The sequence below is a fragment of the Theropithecus gelada genome, chromosome 3 (genome assembly GCF_003255815.1).
Source record: "Theropithecus gelada isolate Dixy chromosome 3, Tgel_1.0, whole genome shotgun sequence".
NCBI classification, from domain to species: domain Eukaryota; kingdom Metazoa; phylum Chordata; class Mammalia; order Primates; family Cercopithecidae; genus Theropithecus; species Theropithecus gelada.
Genome location: NC_037670.1, coordinates 49,919,432 through 49,947,032, shown reverse-complemented (window position 1 = coordinate 49,947,032; position 27,601 = coordinate 49,919,432). Strand labels below are relative to the sequence as shown.

The 27,601-nt window shown below is 51.4% G+C and overlaps 2 protein-coding genes across 3 annotated transcripts in view; one reads left to right on the top strand and one right to left on the bottom strand.

Moving 5' to 3' along the window:
* The window catches only part of DNAAF5 (dynein axonemal assembly factor 5), a 53,787-nt gene extending 34,684 nt beyond the window's left edge, over nt 1-19,103 (bottom strand). Inside the window, exons 1-4 of one of the 2 annotated variants that reach the window (XM_025378435.1) lie at nt 18,481-19,103; nt 15,964-16,148; nt 4,814-4,938; nt 4,239-4,357 (exon numbers count right to left, since the gene is read on the bottom strand). In XM_025378435.1, coding sequence (XP_025234220.1) covers nt 4,239-4,357; nt 4,814-4,938; nt 15,964-16,148; nt 18,481-19,075 — 1,024 coding nt within the window. In that variant the 5' untranslated portion in view covers nt 19,076-19,103. The remainder of the gene's footprint in view (nt 1-4,238; nt 4,358-4,813; nt 4,939-15,963; nt 16,149-18,480) is intronic. The other variant, XM_025378436.1, reaches the window with a different exon arrangement.
* PRKAR1B (protein kinase cAMP-dependent type I regulatory subunit beta) overlaps nt 18,461-27,601 on the top strand; it is a 180,833-nt gene continuing 171,692 nt past the window's right edge. The window contains exon 1 of the mRNA XM_025378438.1: nt 18,461-18,586. The gene's annotated coding sequence lies outside the window, so the exon portion shown is untranslated. The remainder of the gene's footprint in view (nt 18,587-27,601) is intronic.

The window sequence follows — 27,601 nt, the reverse complement described above, 5'->3', positions numbered from 1 at the left end:
ACACGAAGAAGGAAAGTGCTGCACACAGGTGCCACGCACGAGCCTCCAACGCGCCACGCAGAGAGGAAGGAGCAGACGCCAGCGGCCATGCTCCCACGACCTCATGCTCGTGACATCCTGGAAGGGACGCATAGGACGCAGCCCACAGCAGCAGTGCCAGGGCCCAAGGTTCTGGGAGGTGGAGATGCCCACATGCGGGGGACAGAGGCGGTGCTGCTCAAAACTCACAGAGCTGTAGCCCTGAAGGGTGAACGCAGTATGGTCCTGGGGGAAGGGATGTCACAGACCCTGGGCAGGGTGGGCAGGGGGCAGCAGGATGGTAAGCAGGGCATCACAGACCCTGGGCATGGCGGGCAGGGGCAGCAGGATGTTAAGGAGGACATCACAGACCCTGGGCACGGCGGGCGGCGGCGGCAGGATGGTAGGGAGGGCGTCACAGACCCTGGGCATGGCAGGCAGGGGCAGCAGGATGTTAAGGAGGACGTCACAGACCCTGGGCACGATGGGCGGGGGCGGCAGGATGGTAAGGAGGGCATCACAGACCCTGGGCATGGTGGCCGGGGGGCGGCAGGATGGTAAGGAGGGCGTCACAGACCCTGGGCACGGCAGGCGGGAGCGGCAGGATGGTAGGGAGGGCATTTGCTTGGCGATACAAGGCCAGTGCAAACTTTTGAGGAAGAGACTCAGATAATCTTCTGATCTGACATTTAAAATACTGTAGGAAAAAATCTGAGAAATCGTATTTAAAATTTAAATCTACAGACTGAAGCAAAGTAATTTGAGGGGAAAATGCCAAAAATCTAACAAAATGTAGTGTTTATGCCACTGACTCTGATTGTAATTCAATTCTAAATTTACTCTGCTCTACTCGAAACAAAAATTCTGTGCCTAACGACACTCTCCACGCCTCGGCATGGATAAATGTGTTTTTGCAATTATCAGTCAGGAAGAGTCCCAAGTCCTTGCACCAATTCTAAATCAGGCAGCCTCGAAAGAGCCTGTGTTTCCACCACAGGGAGGAAGCCCCTTCCGGGAACCTACTACCAGGGCCAGCTTGGCGAGGGCAGGGTGGGATGTATATGTACATGTGTACATGTGTATATGTATGTGCACGTGTGCGCGTGGATATGCACGTACGTGTGCACAGATGTGTATATGTGTACACGTGTGCGAGGCTATGCATGTACGCGTGTGTGTACAGATGTATGTGTATACACGTGTGCATGTGCATGCCTGTGAATATGTGTATGTGTTTGCGTATATGTGTGTGCTTTGCTCTGTCTTCTCCTTTACCGCATTCCAAGGATCGTACCTTCCAGAAACTGTCCCTGCCCACCTCTGCCTCCCTCTCCGGTGCACAGCAGGAAGGACTGGACCCTCCTGCGTCTCGGGGACGGCGTTCCTGCCCCACTGACACCTGAAGGGCCTTCCACTGGCTTCTCAGTGAGCATGTGGAGAACAATTTGCCACGCAGCGTGAGCTCCGTGTAGCATGAATTAGGCACACAGGCTGGACCCTCTTTAAGGAGCAGCATTTCCTCATCGGTGAGGAGAGCCCAGCTGAAATCGCCAGAGGCAAACAACCCACAGCTTAGCTTCTAGGTCCGACCAGCGCAGAAGCTCACCCCAGGCGGCTGGACGGAGAGGCACTGCCAGAGAACCACAGCACGCGTGGGATTCCACTCCCATCACCGGCGCGCAGACAGTGCGAGTTCAACAGAGAGTTCGTAAGCGGCCTCGTGTCTAACTTTCATATTTTTTTTTTTTTTTTTTGAGATGAAGTCTCGCTCTGTCCCCCAGGCTGGAGTGCAGTGGTGCAATCTCGGCTCACTGCAAGCTCCTCCTCCCAGGTTCACACCATTCTCCTGCCTCAGCCTCGCAAGTAGCTGGGACCACAGGCACCCGCTACCATGCCCGGCCCTAAGTGTTTTATATGTTAAAATTAACTCGTTTTCAGAGGCATAGTTTGCAAATACAGTTCCTCTTCTTTTTTCTGAGATGGAGCCTCGCTCTGTCACCCAGGCTGGAGTGCAGTGGCGCGATCTTGGCTCACTGCAAGTTCCACCTCCCGGGTTCACGCCATTCTCCCACCTCAGCCTCCCGAGTAGCTGGGACTACAGGTGCCCGCCACCACACCTGGCTAATTTTTTTTTTTTTTTTTTTGTATTTTTAGTAGAGACGGGGTTTCACTGTGTTAGCCAGGATGGTCTCAATCTCCTGACCTCATGATCTGCCTGCCTCAGCCTCCCAGAGTGCTGGGATTACAGGCATGAGCCACCACGCCCAGCCTAAATTCCACATTTTAAAACAGATTAAGTTGTCCAGGTGTGGTGGCTCACCTCTGTAATCCCAGCACTTTGGGAGGCTGAGGCAGGTGGATCACCTGACGTTTGGAGTTCGAGACCAGCCTGGCCAACATGGCAAAACCCTGTTTCTACTAAAAATACAAAATTAGCTGGGCGTTGTGGCGCGTGCCTATAATCCCAGCTACTCGGGAGGCTGAGGCAGGAGAATCACTTGAACCTGGGAGGTGGCCGTTGCAGTGAGCCGAGACTGAGTCATTGCACTCCAGCCTGGGCAACAAGAGTGAAACTCTGTCTCCAAAAAAAAAAAAAGAAAGACGGAGCGTTCTCACACTGGCTTCACTCCATCAGAACAAACCTTGCTTACAACTAACTTCTGTGCCTTTTCCAAACACGTGTGCTTTCCCTGTACAGCAACTGTGCATTGTGGGGGGGCTGCAAGGGGGAGAATGCCAACCGGGAGGAACAGCAGCCCTGAGACTCACAGGCTTGGGAGGAGTCACGGTTCTGTGGGCGGGGATTTAACAGGGCACCAAATATCAACACCAGACACAAGAAACTGGTTTTTTTTTTTTTTTTTAAATGGGGTCTCACTCTGTCACCCAGGCTGGAGTGCAGGGGCGTGGTCATAGCTCACCGCAGCCTCAACTTCCTGGACCCAAGCGATCCTCCCACCTCAGCCTCCAGAGCAGCTGGGATACAGGTGCGCACCACCACACCCGGCGAATTTATTTTGTTTTTGTTAAAATATTTGTAGAGTCGGAGTCTTGCTGTGTTGCCCAGGTTGGTCTCCAACTCCTGGGCTCCAGTGATCCACCCTGGCCTCCCGAGTAGCTGGGATACAGGCGTGAGCCACCATGCCCAGCCAAGAAGCCGCTTTAATGCTGTATTTGACAGAGTACAACACTTCCCTCCAGGACTTGACCCTGGGCTACTTCAGTGCCTGGACTAGGCCAGGGAGGTGACATGGGAAGTAAGTTGAGGCTGCAAATCTCTCAGGGTATCTGATTTGGGCTGGGCATCTGATTGATTTGGGCTGGGCATCTGGTTGATTTGGGCTGGGTATCTGGTTGATTTGGGCTGCGCATATGATTTGGGCTATGCTTCACCTACTTTCTGTCCTCATCAGTGCGTATCTATTATTCACTTTTAAGAAGACACCCTGCAGACAGACTCAAGTGATGAAAACACCTGACCATGTGCAAGTGGAAGACACTCAGCCCCACGAGAGAGTGGTTTCCACACAGATGAAGCCCGAGGTGGGCCAGTGGCATGGCAGAGCAAGTGTGTTGGGGCCGGACCTGGGAGCCTCCACTCAGACTCAGCCAGACCTGCTGGGCTCTGCAGAGACACACATGGGTGCCCGCAACATGGCCAGGGAGCAAATGTGGGAAGGGCGGGAGGCCACGCAGCAGGGGACCCTGTTCCCAGGTTGGAAATCATGTGGAACCACGAAGACCTCACCTCATCCGTGGCCCTTGTGCTGAGCTCTGTCTTGGTGAAATGATGAGCCCCTTATCCCACTGTTTCCAACATCCCCCAACCACCAGCAGAGCTGCCCAGGAACCCAGAGTTCAGTGCACCCTTGTGTGCACAGCCAAGGGAAGGGGGCGGACACCATCTAGCAGTGCACTGGACACTTTCAGAAGCCCACGGCCTTTTTAAAATAAAGCTCGTCAGAGGAGGGGAGAGGTCACTGCGAGGTACATGGGGGCTTCCCAGATGCTGAGGAGAGACGTGCTCTGCCCAGGACGCAGGGAGGTCCCAGGTGCCTGGGACGTAGGAGTCCCAGCACAATGGGGAGATGCCTGCACCTTTCCAACGCGGCTGCCTGGGCTCAGAACGCCAAGAGCTGAAGCTTCCTTCAGGTTCAGAAGCCCCTTTCCTACCCAACAAGCGCTCGCCTCCTGGCGCTCCCTCTGCCTCGGTCACTCACCATGTGGAGGGTAATGGGGTGGGGTGGGAGGGGCAAAGTCCAGCTTGTCCTTCAGGTCCTCCTCATTCTCCTTCTGCCACTGCAGGCCAACGTCTTCCCAGAGGCTGACAGCCAGCTGCCTGTGGCACAACAGATGGACAACAGCGGCTCAGGGCAGGGCACGCAGGGGAGGGCACGCAGGGGAAGGCCCTGCAAGTTCCCAGAGATGCCCAGGAGGTCGCAGGGCTGTGCCAGGACACGGGTCGCCTAAAGACCCCATCGCATGAGAGTGGGAAGCTCCCTAACCCCAGAAAAGGTGGACCAGAAATCCCGTTCATCTTGTGAGCACTCTACGGACAGTACACCAAGTGGGCCGTCTGATCTCTGTCCATTACTCAGTCAAATGCTAAAAAGATGTGAAATGACATTTACAAAACCAGAGGCCTTCTGTACGGCACATCACCTCAGAGCACAGGGATGAAGGGACATGAGCAGGTTTCTGTGACAGATTCTGAGCGAAGAGAAACCACCACTGCTGCACACGACTGTTTAGGAAGCAGGGCCCACGGCCGCCGGCTGGACGCCTGCCCACGTACCTGACCTCGGGCACCTCATCGCTGAGGCTGCTGAGCAGCAGAGGGATGAGCTTGTGGAAGAAGGAGTAGCGGTCGCGCAGACGCAGCAGCCAGCCGCCTACCACAGAGGCCACCGCCCGCCGGACCTGTGCACGAGAGGAAGGGATAAGGATTCGTGTAGGCAAAGGGGATGCTGGAGTTGATGCCACAGCACAGCTCTGAGTGCCGCTATGCAGGCGCTGCCTGAGGCAGAGGCATGGCCAGGTCCTGGGCCACCTACCACCACCTGGATGCCATCCCCAAGGCAGAGGTGCATGGCCGGGGTCCTGGGTGCCACCAAGTCTGGGTCCCAGCCAGCACTGCCAGTCCCCCCCGGCTGGGCCAAAGAGGAATGCTGCTGTCCTGCAGCCTCACACACAAGTCCCCCGTGCCCTGGCCTGGTCCTATTGGCGAGAGCAGGCTCCTAGCTGCTGCCTGAGCTGTGCCGCGTGTTCAGTCTTCTGCATGAAAACCTCCTGGCCAGGCTGTGTCTGTCTCACCCTGGGTGCTCAGTGAGCCAGGGCTACAGCACGTATGGTGCACTATGGCCAGACCTCAAAGGCGTCTGCTCCCAGAGCCCAGGGACTCAGGAGGAAACCAGCAAGGTCCCTGGTTCTGCTGCTGGGTGTCTGAAAAGGCGGCATGAGGGCCTCTGCCTACCTTGCCTATGCAGGCAGAAGAAACCAGCTTAACAGACACCAGGTGCCCTAGCCAAGCTCCCAAAGGGCAGTGTCTGAGACGGGGACCAGCACCAACACTCCTCAAAGGGAACTGGGAACAGCCAAGAAGAAGCTGGGTGAGGAAGTGGTGTGGCTGAAGCCAGCTATAGACTGATCCAGGGAGCTCTGGGGTGTGAACGAGCTTCAGAGTCATCCCCTGTGAGGCCAGGGGCCGACTCTGTGGTGCCATCAGTGCCTGGCTGGGCTGTGGGGCGCAGGACCCTCCTCCCTCCTGACACTTTGGATGAAGCGTCTCCGCACAGCCATGCACCATTAGCAATAGCACTCACAGTCACGCGTAGGTGCAGGGGACCCGAGCAGCAGCTGTGCCCATGGCGTGGTCGCTCACTGGGACTCGGAGGAGGGGTTGCTCCGCCCCGGCTCCAACAAGGCCTAGAGCCAAGCAGATCGTATCTAGGATCTGTCCCTGCCAGCCTGGGACCCGGGCCCTGGCCTGACCGCTCCGAAGTTCATTCCCACCTGGAAAATGGATAGGAATGACTGACAGGGCTCGTCACTGAGGTCCCGTGAGGGGTAGACAAGTTCACACAAGGAGGGGCCCGACGCGCCTGACTCCCGCTCCCTGTGTGGTAAGCACAGGCGACTCTTGGCGTGCGAGCAGCAGGGAAGCGTACATAGGGGACACAGCATAGGGGACACAGGAATGCGTGGTGCATTTGCGGGGGTTATTAACTGACACAGGGCCTTACTAGCAACCACAAATACAAGTACCCATATAACAACTGAGAAACCCAAATCAGCTCCATGGCCACTCCACCACCCGGTTAGAGAGTCACCACAGAACAAGCTGTCACTGTTGTCTTCACACATGGCGCTGGCGGGTCTCGAGCAGAGATGCCCCAGGGTTTAATGCAGTCAACAGGCACCACTCATGGCCGCACCTGCCACGACGCTAATCCACGTGAGTGGCAAACTCCAAGCTTAGCCTGTGCCATGTGCTGAGATGCTAGAAAGCCTGTCGGGCAGAGGGCGTGACTGAGACAAGCCAGACTGCAGCCAGTACCGAGCCCAAACACATGTGATGGGGCCCTCTCCAGGAGACGGGCAGGCATCCAGGGCCACACGGCAAGGCCTGAGCACACTCTGCCCCAGGCCGGCAGCCGGGGAGCAGTCTGAACTCGCTGGGTCGGCCTCACTGCTTTCTCCTCCCTGACCTCCTGCACCTGTGCCAGGGTCTCTGCAGGGCCCTGCCCAGGACGGCTGCCTGTCCGTTGGAACCCACAGATCGGCTTCTTTTGTAGAAAGGAGCTTCCAACATCTCACCTCATAGCAAGGACAGCTGCAGGGTAGGATTTGGGGCTACTCCTGAGTCTCATGGACTGCCACCACCTTTTCTATCAGTCTCGACTTAGTATCATAAGAAATCTGCAAATTCTAATCAGCATGAGACGGATTATCCCTTTTCTTTTCTTTTTCTTTTTTTTTTTTTTTGGAGACGGAGTCTCGCTCTGTCGCCCAGGCTGGAGTGCAGTGGCTGGATCTCAGCTCACTGCAGGCTCCGCCTCCCGGGTTTACGCCATTCTCCTGCCTCAGCCTCCCGAGTAGCTGGGACTACAGGCGCCCGCCGCCTCGCCCGGCTAGTTTTTTGTATTTTTTTAGTAGAGACGGGGTTTCACCGTGTTAGCCAGGATGGTCTCGATCTCCTGACCTCGTGATCCGCCCGTCTCGGCCTCCCAAAGTGCTGGGATTACAGGCTTGAGCCACCGCGCCCGGCCTTATCCCTTTTCTTTTAGTTCAAAAACAACACTGAATACCTCACTGCCATGTAACAGTTTAACAAAGCAGGATGTTTTTCAATTTTTTTCCTAAAAAGCAAAATAAATGAATTAGAAGCCTTCGCAAGAAGGATGGGTACAAACAAGCCCAGACTGCAAAAATGACAGTAAATACCTAGCGACATTGACCGACAGCCACAAGCATCAGGAGCATCCAGGAAAACATGATCTCACCAAGTGAACTAAATAAGGCACCAGTGACCAATCCTGGCGTGACAGGGATAGGTGACCCTTCAGACAGAAAACTCAAAATAGCTGTTTGAGGACGCCCAGCAAAATCCAAGATAACATGGAGAAGGAATTCAGAATCCTATCAGAGAAATTAACAAAGAGACTGAAATAATTAAAAAGCATCAGGCAGAAATTCTGGAGTTGAAAAAAGCGATTGGCATACTGAAGAATGCATCGGAGCCTCTTAACAGCAGAACTGACTAAGCAGAAGAAAGAACTAGTGAGCAGCTTGAAGACGGGCTATTTGAAAACACATAGAGACAAAAGAAAAAAGAATAGAAAGAATGAGGCACATGTACAGGATCTAGAAAATAGCCTCAAAGGGGCAAATCTAAGAGTTCCTGGCCTTCAAGAGCAGGTAGAGAGAGAGAAATCGGGGTAGAACGTTTGCTCAAAGGGATAATATCAAAGACTTTTCCAAACCTAGAAAAAGATACCAGCACTCAAGTACAAGAAGGCTACAGAACACCAACCAGATTTAACCCAATAAAACTACCTCAAGACATTTAACAATCAAACTCCTAAAGATCGAGGATGAAGAAAGGGTTCTAAAAGCAGCAAGAGAAAAAAAACCAACAAATCACATACAACGCAGCTCCAGCACGCCTGGCAACGACCTCTCAGAGGAGCCCTCACTGGCCAGGAGACAGTGGCGTGGCATATTTAAAGTGCTCAAGGAGAGTTAACTTTCACCCTCGTATATCCAGTGAAAAATCCTTCAAACATGAGGGAGACAGACTTTCCCCAACAAACAAAAGCTGAATTTTCATCAACATCAGACCTGTCCTACAAGAAATGTTAAAGAGTCTTCTTCAATCTGAAAAATAAGGATGCTGAGCAGCAATAACACATCATCTAAAAGGATACAACTCACTGGGAACAGTAAGCATGCAGAAAAACACAGACTGTTGTAACACTGTAACTGTGGGGTGTAAACTCTTCACATCTTGCCTAGAAAGACTAAAAGATGAGCCCATGAAAAATAACTAGCTGGCTGGGCACGGTGGCTCACACTTGTAATCCCAGTACTTTGGGAGGCCGAGGCGGGCAGATCACCTGAGCTCAGGAGTTCGAGACAAGCCTGGCCAATATGGTGAAACCCCGACTCTACTAAAAAATACAAAAATTAGCCGGGTGTGGTGGTGGATGCCTGTAATCCCAGTTACTCAGCAGGGTGAGGCAGGAGAATCGCTTGAACCTGGGAGGTGGAGGTTGCAGTGAGCCGAGATGGCACCATTACACTCCAGCCTAGGTGACAGAGCAAGACTCCATCTCAAAAATAAAGCAATAAAAATAAATAAATGAATAAAAATAACTACAATGACTTTTCAAGACAAAGTTATAAAAACAACAAGAAGTTAAAAAGCAGAGGGGATAAAATTAAACTGTAGCGTTTCTATTCATTTTTTCTTTGCTGCTGGTTTGTTTTTACAATCAGTGTTCAGTTGCCATCAGTTTAAAATAATGGGTTATGTTATTTGCAAGCCTCCTGGTAACTTCAAATAAAAAACCCTACAACAGATACACAAAAAACAAAAAGAAATTAAAACATACGGAAAAAAAAACAGAGAAAATCATCTTCATAAAAAGGAAGACAAGAAGGCAAGAAGGAAGAGCAGCCCACAAAACAACCAGAAAACAACAAAACGACAGGAGTAAGTCCTTACTTATCAATAACAACATTGAATGTAAGCAGACTAAACTCACCATTCAAAAGACAGAGTGGCTGGATGGGTAAGAAAACCAGGACCCAGCTATCTGTTGCCAACAAGGAACACACGTCACCAAAAAGGCACACGTAGGTTGAAAATAAAGGGATGCAAAAAGATATTCTGTACAAATGGAAACCAAAAAAAGAGCAGGGATAGCTATACTTAGACAAAACAGATTTCAAGACGAAAACTATATTAAGAGACAAAGGTCATCATATAATGATAAAGGGGTCAACTCAGCAAGAGGACATAACTTTAAATATATATTCACCCAACACTGGAATATCCAGATATATAAACCAAATATTGTCTGTTGAGACAGACTCCAACACAGTAACAGCTAGAGGCTTCAACGCCCCACTTCCAGTATTAGACAAATAATCCAGAGACAAAATCAACAAAGAAACATCGGACTTAATCTGCGCTATAGACCTAATGTACCTAATAGATATTTATAGAACGCTGCATCGAACAGCTACATAATACACATTCTTATCCTCAGCACATGGATCATTCTCAAGGATAGACCATATGTTAGGCCACAAAACAAGCCTTAAAACAGGACACTGGAATTAATAACAAGAACTTTGGAAACTATACAAATACATGGAAATTAAATAATATGCTCCTGAATGACCAGTGGGTCAATGATGAAATTAAGAAGGAAATTTAAAAAATTCTTAAATGAAAATGGAAACACAATATGCCAAAACAACAAAAGCAGCACTAGGAGGCAAGTGTATAGCAATCAGCACCTACAGCCAAAAAGCAGGCAACTTCAAAGAGCAACCTAACGCTGTGTTGAAAAGAACTAGGAAAGCAAGAGCAAACCAAACCCAAAGTTAGTAGAAGAAATAAGAGCAGAAATAAATGAAATCGAAACAAAAAAATACAAAAGACAAACAAAATGAAAAGTTAGCTTTTTGAACAGACAAGCAAAATCGACACACCTTTAACCAGACTAAGAAAAAGATCCAAGTAAATAAAATCAGATCAAAAAGGGGACATTACACAACTGATACTACAGAAATTCAAAGCATCATTAGAGACTGTGATCAACTACACCATAACAACATTGTGAGCAGCGACACCATGAGCAATGACACTGTGAGCAGCTATACCATGAGCAACTAGCATACGAGCAACCACACCATAAGCAACTACAATATAAGCAACGACACAGTGAACAACTATACCATGAACAACTACACTGTGAGCACTGACACCATGAGCAACTACACCGTGAGCACCGACACCGTGAGCAACTGCACCGTGAGCACCGACACCGTGAGCACCGACACCGTGAGCAACTGCACCGTGAGCACCTGCACCGTGAGCACCTGCACCATGAGCAACTGCACCGTGAGCAACTGCACCGTGAGCAACTGCACTGTGAGCACTGACACCATGAGCAACTACACCGTGAGCACCGACACCATGAGCAACTACACCGTTAGCAACTATACCGTGAGTACCTGCACCGTGAGCACTGACACCGTGAGCAACTGCACCGTGAGCACCGACACCGTGAGCACTGACACCGTGAGCAACTGCACCGTGAGCACCGACACCGTGAGCAACTGCACCGTGAGCAACTGCACCGTGAGCACCTGCACCGTGAGCACCGATACCATGAGCAACTGCACCGTGAGCACCGACACCGTGAGCAGCTGCACCATGAGCACCGACACCGTGAGCAGCTGCACCATGAGTACCGACACCGTGAGCAGCTGCACCATGAGCACCGACACCGTGAGCAACTGCACCGTGAGCACCGACACCGTGAGCAACTGCACCATGAGCACCGACACCGTGAGCAACTGCGCCGTGAGCACCGACACCGTGAGCACCTGCACCGTGAGCACCGGCACGATGAGCAACTATATGCCAACAAATTGGAAAACCTAGAAACAATGGATCAATTCCTAGACACATACAACCTACCAAGATTCAATCATAAAGAAATCCAAACCTCGAACAGACCAGTAACAAGTAATGATATTGAAGCTGCAATGAAAAGCCACCCAGCAAAGAAGAGCCTGGGACCCAGTACTTCACTGCCAAATTTTATCAAACATTTAAAGAACTAATGTCACTCCTACTCAAACTATTCCAAGAAATAGAAGAGGAAAGAATACCTCCAAGCTTAATTTATGAGGACAGTACTACCCTGATACCAGAACCAGACAAAGATGCAATCGAAAAAGAAAACTACAGGACAATATCCCTGAAGAATACAGATGCAAAATTTCCTCAACAAGACAGTGTTTCAACAGCACATTAGAAAGATCATTCATCATGACCAAGTGGGATTTATTCCAGGTATACAAGGATGGCTCAACATACACAAATCCACCAATGTGACACATCATATTAGCAGAATGAAGGACAAGAACTATGTGATTATTTCAATTGATGCAGAAAAAGCATAAAATTCAACATCCCTTCATGATAAAAATCCTCAAAAAACTGGGTATAGAAGGAAAATACCTCAGCACAAAAAAAGCCATATACGAGACTCACAGCTAGTATCACACTGAATGGGGATAAAACTCAAAGGCTTTCTTCTAAATCTGGAGCAAGACAAGGATGCTCGCTTTCACCACTGTTAGTCAACACAGTACTGGAAGCACTAGCTAGAATGATCAGAGAAGAGAAATAAAGAGAATCTAAATTGAAAAGCAAGAGAATTATCCTTGTTTGCAGACGATATAATCTTACATTTGGAAAAACCTAAAGACTCCACACACACAAAAAATTAGAACAGATAAATTCAGTAAAGTTGCAGGATACAAAAATCACCAAACAAAAACCAGTAGCATTTCTACATGCCGACAGTGAACAAATCTGAAAAAGAAATCAAGAAAGTAATTCCATTTACAATAGCTACAAACAAAATAAGATACCTAGGAATTAACTTAACCAAAGAAGTGAAAGATCTCTACAATGAAAACTACAAAACACTGATGTGAGAAAATTGAAGAGGACACACACAAAAAATGGTAACATACTCCATGTTCATGGACTGGAAGAATCAATATTGTTAAAATGTCAAAACCACCCAAAGCAATCTACAGACTCAGTGTAATCCCTATCAAAATACCAATGACATTCTCCACAGAAACAGAAAAAATAATCCTAAAATTTATATGGAACCTCAAAAGACCCTGAAGAGCCAAAGTCATCCTGAGCAAAAAACATGACAAAAACAAACAAACAAAAAACCAGAGGGATCACATTACCTGACTTCAATTTATACTACAGAGCTACAGCAACCAAAACAGCATGGCACTGGCATAAAAAATTTATACTACAGAACTACAGCAATCAAAACAGCATGGCACTGGCATAAAAACAGACACACAGACCGATGGAACAGAATAGAGAACTCAGAAATTAAATCCATACACTTACAGTGAACTTATTTTGACAAAGGTGCTAAGGACATACCTTGGGGAAAGGGCAGTTTCTTCAATAAATGGTGCTGGGAAAACTGGATATCCATATGCAGAAGAATGAAACTGGACCCCTATCTCTCGCCATGTACAAAAGTCAAATCAAAATGGATTAAAGACCTCAATCTAAGACTTCAAACTATGAAACCACTACAAGAAAACATTGCGGAAACTCTCTGGGATATGGTCTGGACAAAGGTTTCTTGAGTAAAATGCCCAAAGCACAGGCCACCAAAGAAGGAATGGGCAAATGGGATCATACCAAGTTAAAAAGCTTCTGCACAGCAAAGAAAACCATCAACAGTGAGGAGACGACCCACAGGATGGGAGAAAACAGCTGCATAAATACCCATCGGAAAAGGGACTCACAACCAGAATCCATAAGGTGCTCAAACTCAATAGAAAAAAAATCTAATAACCCGATTTAAAAATGGACAGATCTGAATAGACATTTATCAAAAGAAGGCATACAAATGCCAAACAGGTACTTGGCAGGAACGTGACAAATACTCATCTCTGAAAAGCTGTCCATGCAGCCCCAGCCTCTCCTGTAACATCCGATGTTCCTGGAAGGTCCTCTTGACAAGAACAGGTCTGGTGGTCTCACCAGCAGCACACATCGAGCAGGAAAACTGCAGCAAAGCTGAGCAGCTGCCGACTGCAGGCCTGGCAACAACCAGGGCACCCTTGCAGGGCGAAGTCCATAAGCCACCCACCTAAGGGCGGCACAGGGCAGTTTGTTCAGGGTCTGCTTCACAACTGCACGGCCATACGTCCATCCTGCCTGCCTCGCCGGCGTTCTGGATGCCGACAGTGTCCTGGCTGGGAGCTCCAGTCATGTGCACGTGGGGAGATGCAGTAGCCCCTGGCACACTGGGACACCCCACTTTCCACAACTTCAGACACCACCGTCCCGGGGCCTAAGGCTCCAGGGCGGCTAGACCACCCACATCCTGACCTTGCTCTGAGGCTCACCTGGCTGAGCTATCTGAGCGAGCTCTGAGGCCTCCGAGCCTCGTAAGGAGGAGATGAAGTTATTTCTGGGCCCTTCCAGTGAAGTTGAGTGATTTAAGCCGAGTCTAGCAGGCTGCTGGAAGGTTTCCTATAAGTCAGAAGGCAGTCAGGACCTTCTGTGCAGAGGGGATGGGGTCCCAGGGCTCCAATCCCTGGGTTGTTGAGGGGCTCGAGGTGTCTGCAAGGAGCGCACAGTGAGCTCCAGGATGGAATCCCAGGGCTGATCAGAGTAAAAGGGGCAGCACCCGACTCCACATGAAACTCACATGAAGGGCCGTGCAGGGTCTCTGCTAACAGGATGCAAACCCCACTGGGAAGAAATGGGCCATGCTGGAAGAATTGTCTTGGGCCACACGTAAAATAACACTAACACTAATGATGGCTGACGAGCTAAAAGTAAAAAAATCACAAAAAAATATCATAACATTCTAAGAAAGTTTATGAATTGGTGCTGGGCGGCATTCAAAGCAGTCCTAGGCAGCACGTGGCCCGCGGGCCACAGGTTGGACAAGCTTGCCTCAGATCAACGATGTGATGTCAGCTTTCTAACAGCTACTGATACAGAGTAGGCGGTTCATGCATAGCTACCAATACAGTTACAGCATGTATAGACAGCTATCGACACGCAGTTACGGTATTTTTACAGTTATGGTACAGTTACACTGAGTTACACCGTCTGCAGCTAGCTAGAGAGTTCCAGTATTTACAGAGAGTGCCACAGAGTTCCAGTATTTATAGACAGCTATCGATACAGTGACGGTATTTTTAGGCAGTGACGGTATTTTTAGACAGTGACGGTAGGTTACACCGACAGCTATCAGCTATGCAGCTTCAGTATGCACACAGAACTCTCCGTAGAGTCATCACACTGTTTTGAGGAATAAGACTTGGCCCACGACACAGACACCACGTTCCTTGCGGGCCATACTCTGCCTCAGGCTTAAGGAAGGTGGGAGAGAAAACCAGCCGGCTGCCTGCACTTCTCACTGGGCTCTGTTCTTGCCCTGGCCCCCTGAACTGCCCTCCGCAGCCCAAGTATTCAGTCATTGCCAGAAGTGCCTGCTGCCAAGTGCCAGGCAGCATGGACACTGACCCCGCACTCTGCCCACTTTCTCCCCACCAGGCAGAGCCTAATGTGCTCACGGGCCCTCTGTGCTGCCTGGTGCTGAACCCACACCAGCTCCAGGAGGGGCCGGCCAGCACACATGGTGACTCAATTTCCGCTGGCCTGATGAGACCAAGGGGGTGAACGAAGGCTCCTGGTGGGGAAGGGTCCCCCTGTGTCTCTGAGCACAGCCCCAAGGCAGCCACACTACCGCTGGAGGGAGAGCGCCCGGGAATGAAGCCTGGCCATGGAGGCAAAGCAAGGGCATCCTGGGCAGGTGCTGTGTCACACCTACAGCCGGCCCGACAGGTGGACCCCAGCGCACAGACGAGGGAGCGAGTCAGGGCTTCCATCCTGGCCCCAGAATACCCGAGTGACTCTTCAACTCACCACCTCCATGCCATTTCCCATCAGGAAACCTACCTCTGCAAGGCTAAAACCTGGAGCCATGTGTGGTGAAGAAGCCAGACACAGAAGATCACGTCTGACTACGCTGACAGGTAACTCAGACACAGAAAGATCAGAGGTCACTCAGCTTCCCTGGGGGCCACAGTGTGTGGCGTTTTAGCAAGTCACTGGGGTCTCAGATCCAAGACATGCCCTCCAGGCCAGATTCTGCCAGCAGTAAAGCCGACACTCAGTCTCATCTGTAGGACTCCTGCCTGCCTGCCTGCCCGTCTCTCGGTGGGTTCCAAAGCCCAACAACATAATTATCCCCAACAAACTAATCCTGACTGCACTCTTCTCCCAGGCCAGGTCCACCAACCACGGTGGCTTTTCAGGAAAGTGCATCTTGATGGATGGGAGCACTAAGGAAGCTTCTGCAACTGCTGAAGCACACACCGTGTCTAAGAGACAATAACTACACAAGCCATCCTTTCTCACACCCTTGGAATTCATAACACCAAACATTAAAACAGTTCAGCTCTCTCCTAGTTTTTCCAAGATGTGAATAGGAACATCCTGTGAGTAGGAATAATGAAAGGACATTTGGTGCATGAAGCATTCTGAAAAAAGAACAAGTGAGTTAGTTAAAAATAGCACGTCAGCCCGCCTGTGGTGGAGAGAGGAACAGACTGTCCAGGAGAAACACCAGTTACCTGCGGGACGTCATCAAACAGTCGCTGAGCAAAATGGGAAAGCACGTCGTCCACGGACTTCCCGTTGCCAAACTGGATCACCGCACCTGTGGCTTCAATGGCGGCCACACGGACCTTCCAGTGCTGGTGGGAGATGGTCTGCATCAGGGGCCCGATCAGAGACTCCGACTGCATGTGGAAGTGGTCTGAGGGACAGGGAGGCCCCCGGTTACCAAAGCTGCTCCCACACGCCTTGCCCAGCTCTGTGGGCTTTCAGAGGACAGCTGCCCGCCTGTGAGCTCCTCACTTCCCTTCCTCTTCCCCTCCAGGTCCTTGCTGCAGGAACAGTAAACAACTCAGGCTGCCAAACAGAGCTCTGTACCGCCCAGCACAGGAAGAGGCTCAGGGACAAGTGTCCCACCTTGATGACACCTGTGCAACCCAGGGGGCTTAGAGGGACCAGCAGGGAAAGGCTGGGGGTGCAACCCCATTGTGGCTGAAGATGGGAGAGCCTGGACCTGCTGAAGCCAAGGTGGAGGCCTGAGGGGGACACTGGAGGCCACAGGAAAGAAGCCGAGCCCAGAGGACAGCGGGGAGGCCGCACTCCCAGCCCCAACTGAGACCAGACCCCAGGCTCCTCCAGGAAGCTGGGCCAGAACCACTCTAGGCAAAGCCACTGCACTTCCTATTTGTAAAGTCCCCACAGAAAGTCAGAACAAGAGGTGGCGGGCGCCTGTAATCCGTTACTTGGGAGGCTGAGGCAGGAGAATCGCTTGAACGCAGGAGGTGGAGGTTGCAGTGAGCCGAGATCACCCCATTGCACTCCAGCTTGGGAGACAGAGTGAAACTCCCTCTCCAAGAAAAAAAAAAAAAAAGCCAGAACCAAAGAGTCTCTGGCATCCACACTGCCTCTTGCCTCAGCTCTGCACTACTTGGGGCTTGTCTGGGAAACCGTCATTCCAGTGAGACTTTGGGTGAGCTCTTCAACCTCTCTGCCACTGCCCAGTGTGACCAAGGCCAGAGGCGAGGCCCCCTACCCAGGGGAGAGGAGGGCCAGAGGTGCTGGAGATGAGGGGATGCTCCAGGCAGAGGCACAGTCCCTCACCCCACAGCAACCATGAGCACATACCCCGGCAGGCTGTGCTCGGGGCAGGGGCACAGGCGGGCATGGTGCTGTCCTATGGAACCTACGGTCCGGGGAGGGAATGTGGCAAGGCCGGGAGGAGCTCCCTGGAGGAAGCAGGAGCACCCGTGGGGCTGATGTACAGATGGCATGGGGAAGTGGTTGAGGGCTAAAGAGAAATACATTAAATGCCAGGAATTCTCAATGGCCATGTCCAGCCCAAGGCTCTTCCCGAGCTCCACAGGAATTCTGGACCATGTGAAATCCAAAGTTAACCAACGTGGAAATCTCGGCATTTCCCCAAGTCCAGCTTTTCCTTTACTTCTGGAACCTATTCTCCACGCAGCTGCAGTGATCTTTTAAGAACCTGAACTCGGGTCTACTACTCCTATTGACACCCCCTGCACTTTCCACTACATTCAAATCATCATTGGGATATCACTGGGACGGCCTGAGCTGGCCAGATCTCTCACTGCTTTCCTGCTCCCTACCGCCTACCGATTTATAGCATCGGTGTTCCCCTCTCTGGAAAGCTTTCCCGCCAGCAGGAAGCCGGCGCCTGCTATCATTCCACATCCCAGCCAGAGGAGGGAAAGGGCAAGGCCCTGCAGGAATGGCCAGTTAAGGAAACAGAACGACCGGATCAGATCAGAGCTCTAAAACTGATGCGGAACGTTATAAAGTGGAGGGGAGAAGCGGCCTCCTTCCACTTAGGACAGTGGTCCAAACCAGAGAGGGAAGGCAGTGGAGTAGGATGAATGGGACGGAAAATGAAATGACCAGAGCAGAGTCTCAGCGTGTCTCCTCAACCAGATGCAAGTCCTGCAAGCCCCCAGAGGGAAGGAAAGGGGGCAGCTATCGGGGCACACACCACCCCAAACTGCTTAACAGGAATTTCCGCGGTGGTTTCCAGGGATCTGGATAGGAGAGCTGGCTCGTGGGCCTGGGTGAGGGGGCTCAGGCAGGGAGGAGGGTGGGGGGTGAGAGTCGCGGGACGGCGGGATGCAAAGAGGAGGACGGCAGAGGATAGGCACGTGGAGGGGGCACAGGGAGCAGGCAGGTGGGGGCGGGGCTTGGGGCGTGGAGGGTGGAGGCGGGGAGCGGGGGACACAGGGGTGACGTGAGTGAGGGCCAAGCAGGAGCAGGTGGCAGCGCAGGCAACAGGTACGTGGGGGTAGAGGGCAAGGGAGCGGGTGAAGGGCGCGTTGGTGGCGGGACGTGAGGCAGGGGACGCAGTGGTGGTGAGAGGAGGGGGCCGGGCGGGGTCTTTGGGGCAGGCGGGTGGGGGACGCGGGCCATGGGGGTGGCCGGGATGTTGTGGGGTGGGGCCGAGCCGCGGGGGTTGTGAGAGGGGCCGTGGAGGTGGAGGTGGGGGTGAGAGTGTGGGGTGTGCGAGCGGGGCCCGGGGTGCTCACCGGGCGTGGCCTGCGCCAGGGCGGCGGCGCAGCTGCAGCTCTCGCGGCGCACGGCGGCGAAGGGGTCCAGCAGGGAGCAGCGCAGCGCGCGCAGAGCGTCGTCCAGGTGGGGCGCGAGCGCGGCGCCGCACAGGTCCACGGCCAGACCCAGCAGCTGCACGAGCGCCAAGCGCAGCTCCTCGCAGGCCTCGGGCGGGCGGCGCGCAGGCTCGGGGCCGGCCAAGCGCGCGGCAAGCGCGGGCAGCAGGCGCGGCAGGGCATCGCGGGGCCGCGCGGCGCGGCGCAGGCCCAGACCCAGCAGGTGCACTGCCAGCGCGCGGCAGCCCTCGGCGGGGTCGCTCAGGCAGCGCAGCAGGCGCGGCAGCAGCAGGCGCGCCCAGGGGCCCTGGAAAGCGGTGGGGTCGGCGGCAGGGCCCGGCTCCTCCAGCGCGCGCCGCAGGGCCTCCAAGGCGCGCCGCCGGCCCGGTTTGCTGTCGGCCTCCAGCCCCGGCAGCAGGCGGCTCAGGGCGCGGCTCAGCTCTGCCGCCTCCGCCATCTCGGCCCCCTCGGCCGGGTGTGAGGCCGCCACGGCCTCCGCCACCCCCGGCGCCGCCATCTTGCTCGCGTCGCCAGTCACTAAGGGGAACGGCGCTTTCGCGACGCTCGGCGCGGATTACGGCAGCACTTCCGGTCCGCACGGGGGCGGGGCGCCGAGCTCCTTCCTCCCGGCAGGTGCGCACGTGGGCCTGGGTCCTCCTCGTCCGGCGGTGCTCGCCTGCTGTCCCGCGCTGTCGCAGGAGCCCCCGCCAGCCGGCCTGCTGGGCCTTACCCTGTCCCCATTGCGCAGATGGGAAGGGTCTCGGGAGGGTGCAGCTCGCCTGGGATGCGGGCCCTGGGCTATAGGCCTGGTCCTGCCCCTAGGGAAGCCTGCCCTGCGGCCTGGAGTGCTTGGAGAAGGAACCTGGGTGCCCTGCATCGGTCCAGGGTAGCCGGGAAACCCCTTTTTGAGCCGTCTAGAGCCCCTCTGGCTTTGGGAAGGTCCGTTCCAGGAGGGAAGGGCGCTGGTTCTGTGGACTGGATCCCCCCTGTGGTGTAAGACGGGTTCCTGGTCTGGGCTTCACGTGCAACCTGTGATTTGATCTCAGGTGTAGCCGCCCAATAGGTTTGCCTTACTCGCTGCCCAGGTAGAGTCAATTTATCAAGACAGGGGAATTTCAATAGAGAGTTTAATACATGCAGAAACCGGCTAAACGACACCAGAGCTTTATTACTCAAAGCAGATTCTGAAATTCCTGAGACGGGTCGTTTAAGGATAATTAGGCAGGTAGGGGGCCAGGGAGAGGGCGGTGCTGATTGGTCGGGTTGGAGATGAAACAGTGGAGCGGCAAAGTTGATTCTCTTGCTGTCTTCTGTTCTTGGGTGGGCTCACAGAACTGGTTGAGCCAGATTAGGGGTATGGGTGGTGGCAGCTGGTGCATCAGAATGCAGAGCCTGAAAAATATCTCGAGCACCAATCTTAAGAGTTTACAATAGTGATGTTATCCTAAGGAGCAATCCGGGAGGTTTGGGATCTTGTGGCCTCTAGCTGCATGACTCAAACCACAATTTCTAATCTTGTGGCCCATGTCTTAGTCTTACAAAGGCATTCTGGTCCCCAGGCAAGAAGGAGATTGGCTTCAGGAAAGGGCTGTTATCATCTTTGTTTCAAAGTTAAACTGTAAACTAAGTTCCTCCTAAAGTGAGCTTGGCCTACTCCCAAGAAATAACAAGGCAGCTTGGAAATTAAAAGCAGGACAGTGTTTCACAGTAGTGACTTTGAGTGTGGACTTGAGTGGAGACAGAGGTGCCTAAACAGCTTGGCGTCGGAGTTGGTGCGAGCCCAGCCTGGAACGGGAATTTGACAGCACTCACTGCAAACCAGGAGTCCCCAAGTCTGGTTAGCCAGGCACTTCTCATCTGTGACAGTGCACTGAGTTTTCTAAAAGCAGAATGTGTGTAATTTTAGGACTGAACTTCAAGTTTGACCTTCTTTTTTGTTGTTGATCTTCGTGTTGCAAAATGGTGTTGTTCATCAGTACCTCTTTATTTATTTATTTATTTTTGAGATGGAGTCTTGCTCTGTCGCCCAGGCTGGAGTGCAGTGGCGCGTTCTCCGCTCACTGCAAGCTCTGCCTCCCAGGTTCACGCCATTCTCCTGCCTCTGCCTCCCGAGTAGCTGGGACTACAGGTGCCTGTCACCACTCCTGGCTAATTTTTTTGTATTTTTAGTAGAGATGGGGTTTCACCATGTTAGCCAGGATGGTCTCGATCTCCTGACCTCGTGATCCACCCGCCTCGGCCTCCCAAAGTGCTGGGATTACAGGCATGAGCCACCGCGCCCAGCCCATCAGTACCTCTTAAATGTCGTTATGTAGCATATTCAGTAACGTTCTGAATTCATTGTTTCCTCCAACAGGCATTTGTTTGACCAGGCACTATCTGTAACACATGGGACAGGATGACAATGATGTAGAAACTGACCATGGTCCCTGCTTTCCCAGATCTTATCTTGCAGGATGAGATAGCCCTTAATGGAAAGATAAATTAATATGTGTTTAACCACAGTGGTCCCGGGAGAATGAGTGTCAAGGGATGTTGAACTAGACTTGTAAGGCTTCCCTGAACAAATGGTAGCAGAGGCAAAATATGAAGAATAAGTAAACATGGTATATTAGTCCGTTTCCATGCTGCTAATAAAGACATAGCCAAGACTGGGTAATTTATACAGGAAAAGGTTTAGTGGACTCAGAGTTCCACTTGGCTGGGGAGGCCTCACAATCATGGCTGAAGGCAAGAAGGAGCAAGTCACATCTTACATGGATGGCGGCAGGCAAAGAGAGACAGAGAGCTGGTGCAGGGAAACTCCCCCTTATAAAACCATCAGATCTTGTGAGACTTATTCAATATCATGAGAACAGCACAGGAGAGACCTACCCCCATTATTCAGTTACCTCCCACTGGGTCCTTCCCACAACACGTGGGAATTGTGGGAGCTACAATTCAAGATGAGATTTGGGTGGGGACACAGCCAAACCACATCACATAGCCAAGTGAAAGGTGGGGGTAGGGGACAGGGAGGTGTTGTAGAGGAAATAGCATAAGCAAAGGCCTCATTGGTGGTGGTATGGGCTGAATGGTGCCTCCCCAAAATTCACATGCTGAAGTCCTAACCCCCATACCTCAGGATGTGACCCTATTTGGAGACAAGGTGTTTGGAGACAAGGTCTTTGTAGATGTGATCGAGGTGAGATGAAGTCATCAGGTTGGGCACTCATCCAATGTGACTGCTGTCCTCATAAAAGGAGAAATTTTGGAGACAGATGTGCATACAGGGAGAACACAGTATGAGCATGAAGAGGGACCTCAGGAGGAGCCAGCCCTGCTGACACCCTGATCTTGAGAAATCAGTTTCTCTCGTTCAGCCACCCAGCCTGGGGTGCTTTGTTATGGCAGCCCCAGGTATCAAACGGAGGGAGGCTGACACTGCTCACAGGGGAGCAGGCAGGGCGTGAGCAGATGGGTGGCGCCTGGCCATGGGGGCCTTTGTCCTAAAGCATGGGGGACTAAGGATTTCAAGGTGGGAGCATTGGCAAGATCGAGTCCACATTTTTCAAGGACCCCTTTGGCTTCTGTTGAACGGATTGGTCGGGAGTCCTTGGAAGGCTGTGGCAGCAATGAAGTCGAGAAATAATAAGCACTTTAATTACAGTGGTGGGACGTCACTTTTCCTTGCTCCTCCCATTGAAATACAGCAAAATACCCTGCACATAACTCAGCAGGCAACGAGGAAAGGAGCTTGAGAGTTGACAGCAAGACAGATGGTCTAGAGACCTCTGGACTGGAAGAATAGCAAGGTGGTGGGTCCCCTGGGTTTTCTTTTTCTCTCGTGTGTGCCTACACTAGTCCCCAGGGAAGCCTGCAGCCCAGAACAACCAACAGTCACACACAGAAATTCTCCAAGGAAAGCCTCCTCGCTCTCGCCAAAGCCCTGGGAAAGGGGACGCCCAACAGAAACTCAGAGGGTAGCTACCACCTCCACTCCAGTCTGCTTTCAGGGCCGATTTTAAAGACACTGCAGGTGCATTAACCTGTGCTGCGCAACTGTGGTTCCAGTGGACAGTCTGCACGGCACAGGTAGTGTCAGAGGAGCCTGAAGTCTGCCCTTCCTCTCATAGCACAAACAGACCCAGAATGAGCATGTTCTATCTTGACACAGCAAAATGGAGCCCAGTGACAGCAGGTGGCCCAGGGAGGTATCTTTCACCCCTGCAGGTGCCACCAATGGGAAATGAGCAGCAGCCCCAGGAAGGCCAGAAGAATAAAGCAGACCAGGAGGGCAGTGCCAGGGCTCTGAAGACAAAACTGCTGTTAGAATGACACGCCGCAGGCCGGGCGCGGTGGCTCAAGCCTGTAATCCCAGCACTTTGGGAGGCCGAGACGGGCAGATCACGAGGTCAGGAGATCGAGACCATCCTGGCGAACACGGTGAAACCCCGTCTCTACTAAAAAATACAAAAAACTAGCCGGGCGAGGTGGCGGGCGCCTGTGGTCCCAGCTACTCGGGAGGCTGAGGCAGGAGAATGGCGTAAACCCGGGAGGCGGAGCTTGCAGTGAGCCGAGATCGCGCCACTACACTCCAGCCCGGGCGACAGAGCGAGACTCCGTCTCAAAAAAAAAAAAAAAAGAATGACAGGCCGCAAAAATAGGCTGAAATCTACACCCTGAACCTGAACAGAGCAACTGTCCGCTAAAGTAGATTAAAGTAGGACCAGGAGTCTGCAAACATCGTAACCCAAATGTCCAGGATACATCTGGAAATCACTTGTCATACCAAGAACCAGGAAAGCCACAATCTGACCATGGTAAGGTAACAGATGTGAATTCCATATAGGTCACATGTTAGAATCATCTGCCAAGAATTTTAAAGCAGTCATAAGAACCAGGCGAGGCGTGGTGGCTCACGCCTGTAATCCCAGCACTTCGTGAGGCCAAGGCAGGCGGATCACCTGAGGTCAGGAATTCAAAACCAGCCTGGCCTCATGGTGAAACCCCATCTCTACTGAAAAATAAAAAAAGTAGCTGGGTGTGGTGGCGGGTACCTGGAATCCCAGCTACTCAGGGAGGCTGAGGCACGAGAATTGCCTGAACCCAGGAGATGGAGGTTGCAGTAAGCTGAGATCATGCCACTGCACTCCAACCTGGGTGACAGAGTAAGACTCCATCTCAAAAAAAAAAAAAAAAAAAAAAAATGCTGAAGACTCCCCGAATTCAATGAAAAACGTAAATCCATAGATTCCAGAACTGAACAAGCCTTCGTAGGATAAGCCCTCCAAAAACCCATAGTAAGACACATCACAATTAAACTATTAAACTCCTGGAAACTAAAGACAGAGGGAGGAAAAATACTAACTGCCAGAGAGAAATGATGTCTTGCCTAGAGAGGAACACCAGTTTGAATGAAGGCAGATTTCTTAACCAAAACCACAAAAGTCCAGGAGGAAGTGACGTGCCATTGTTCAACTGTACAGGGGAAAGAGCTGTTGACTGTGAGTCCTCTACCCAGCAAAACTATCCTTCAGGAATGGAGGAGGAGTAAAGATATTCTCAGACAGGCAAACTAATAGAATTTATTGCTAGCAGACCTACCTTTAAGGAATGCCTAAAGGATACCCTGTAACCAGAAAGATAATTTTTTTTTTCTTTTTGAGATGGAGTTTCGCTCTTGTTGCCCAGGCTGGAGTGCAATGGCACGATCTTGGCTCACTGCAACCTCCGCCTCCCAGGTTCAAGCAATTCTTCTGCCTCAGCCTCCCGAGTAGCTGGGACTACAGGCATGTGCCACCACGCCCGAGTAATTTTTTATTTTTAGCAGCGACAGGGTTTCTCCGTGTTGGTCAGGCTGGTCTTGAACTCCTGACCTCAGGTGATCCGCCTGCCTCTGCCTCCCAAAGTGCTGGGATGACAGGCGTGAGCCACCGTGCCTGGCCCAGAAAGATAATTTTAACAGAAGAGGGCTGGGGCCTCCAGAAAGTTGAGAACAATGGAGTGGATAAAAATAGAAGTAAATGTCACTGACCATCTTTTCACCTCAGGAGTTTCTTTAATCATATTTGATGGTTGAAGCAAAAATTACAACACTGATGTGGTGCGTGATGTACGTGGAGGAAATATCTACAACCAGGTATTTAACAGTGAGAAGGGTTAGGGACTTAAGTGGAAGGAAGGTTTCTACACTCCTTCAAGGTGGTAAATCATAGATGCTGATAGACTGATGAGTTATATACGTATGTGATGATATCCTCAAAAATATAACGTGGAATTCTAAAAAACCTTCAAGTATCCCACAGTAAAGCATGAGAGAACAAACACAGATGATTAAATGGCAAGCGTAAGCCCTACGATATCACTAATTTAAATGTAAATGGCCTAAACACAACAATTAGAAGACAGAGGTTCGCCAAATAGATACAAAACCTGACCCAACTATATGATGTCTACAATATGCTGAAGCTCACTTCAAACACAACATAGGCAGGTTGAAAGTAAAAGGATGGCAAAAGTGTATCATGTAAACATTAATTTTAAAAAGCAGGATTGGCTGTTGAAATTCCTTGGGAAAGAGGGACATTACATAATGATGAAAGAACTCAGTGGGAAGACACAGCAATCCCAAATGTGTATACAGCAAACAACAGACCTTCAACATGTGTAAAGCAGGAACTGACAGAACTGAAAGAAGAAAGAGAGAAAGCTGCTGTTGTATTTGACAACTTCAGCCCGTAACTCAGCAGCTGCTAGAATAACTAGGCAGATAGTCATCAAGGTATAGCAGAGCAACACCATCAACCAACAGGATCTAACTGACATTTATAGAACAAACCGCTCAACAATCACAGAATTCACATTCTTTTCTAGTGTCCTCAGAACATAGACCAAGATAGACCATATCCTGGGCCATAAGGCAAACCTTAGCAAATGTAAAAGACTTGCATCGAGGGCCAGGTGTGGTGGCTAACACCTGTAATCCCAGCACTTTGGGAGGCCGAGGCAGGCGGATCACCTGAGGTCAGGAGTTCAAGACCAGCCTGACCAATATGGTGAAACGCCGTCTCTACTATAATACAAAAAATTAGGCCGGGCGCGGTGGCTCAAGCCTGTAATCCCAGCACTTTGGGAGGCCGAGGCGGGTGGATCACGAGGTCAGGAGATCGAGACTGTCCTGGCTAACATGGTGAAACCCCGTCTCTACTAAAAATACAAAAAACTAGCCGGGCGTGGTGGCGGGTGCCTGTAGTCTCAGCTACTTGGGAGGCTGAGGCGGGAGAATGGCGTGAACCCGGGAGGCGGAGCTTGCAGTGAGCCGAGATCACGCCACTGCACTCCAGCCTGGGAGCACAGCGAGACTCCGTCTCAAAAAAAAAAAAAAAAAAAAAAAAAAAAAAANCTGAGGCAGGAGAATGGCGTAAACCCGGGAGGCGGAGCTTGCAGTGACCTGAGATCGGCCCGCTGCCCTCCTGCCTGGGTAACAGGGGGAGCCCCCGTCTAAAAAAAAAAAAAAAAAAAAAAAAAAAAAATTAGCTGTGCGTGGCGGCGCATCCTGTAATCGCAGCTACTCGAGAGGCTGAGGCAGGAGAATCACTTGAACCCGGGAGGTGGAGGTTGAAGTGAGCCGAGATTGTGCCATTGGACTCCAGCCTGGGCAACAAGAGTGAAACTCCGTCTCCACAAAAAAAAAAAAAAAAAAAAAAAAGACTTGCACAGAATGCCTTCTCTGACAATAATGGAATCAAACTTACCATCAGCAGCAGACAGCAGGGAAATCTTCACACATGTGGAGATTAGACAACTATTCGACTCAGAAATGGAAACAATTGCTACATGCAACAACTTGGACGAACCTCTAAAAGATTATGTAGATGAAAACCAGTCCCGAAGGGATCTTTTGTGGTATTGTTTGTATGACATCCATAAAGTAACAGAGATGGGGAACAGATGACTGATCTCTAGGGGATAGGGATGGGGTGGCGTGATTATTAAGGGTCACGGGGAGGGAGTCTTGTGGTGCTGGTGCAGTTAAGTACCTGGATTGTGGTGGCATCTCTGTGAATACCCAGCGAGATCATGACCTCTCTCCTTTCCCAAGACACACTGCCAGACCGAATAGCTATAAACCGGATGACAGAAGCAGGGCAGTAGGACAGGATGGCCAATATGTTACAACAAATGAAACAGGCCTTGGGATGCTGAGATGGGAGAATTGCTTGAGGCCAGGCATTCAAGGCCACCTGGGCAACATAGTGACACGCCGTCGCTACAAAGAAATATAGAAACTTAGCTGGATGCAGTGACTCACACCTATAGTCCCAGGTACTTGGGAGGCTGAGGTGGAAGGATTGCTTGAGCCAAAGAGTTTGAGACCAACCTGGGCAACATAGTGAGACCCCCATCTCTACAAAAAAATAAACGATTACGGCCGGGCACGGTGGCTCACGCCTGTAATCCCAGCACTTTGGGAGGCCAAGGCGGGTGGATCACCTGAGGTCAGGAGTTGAAGACCAACCTGACCAACAAGGTGAAACCCCATCTCTACTAAAAATACAAAAATTAACTGGGCATGCTGGCAGACACCTGTAGTCCCACCTACTTGGGAGGCTGAGACAGGAGAATTGCTTGAACCCGGGAGGTGGAGGCTTCAGTGAGCTGAGATCGTGCCACTGCACTCCACCCAGGCGACAGAGTGAGACTCCTTCTCAAAAGAAAAAAATAATAAGCTGGGTGTGATGGGGTGCACCTGTATTCCCAGCTACTCAGGAGGCTGGGGTGGGAGGATCACTTGGGCCAGGAAGATTGAGGCTGCCAAGAGCTATGATCATGCCACTGCACTCCAGCCTGGACAACAGAGTGAGATCTTATCTCATTAAAAGAAAAAAAGCCAGCCGGGCACGTTGGCTCACGCCTATAATCCCAGCACTTTGGGAGGCCGAGGCGGGCGAATCACAAGGTCAGGAGATCAAGACCATCCTGGCTAACACGGTGAAACCCCGTCTCTAAATACAAAAAATTAGCTGGGCGTGGTGGTGGGTGCCTGTAGTCCCAGCTACTC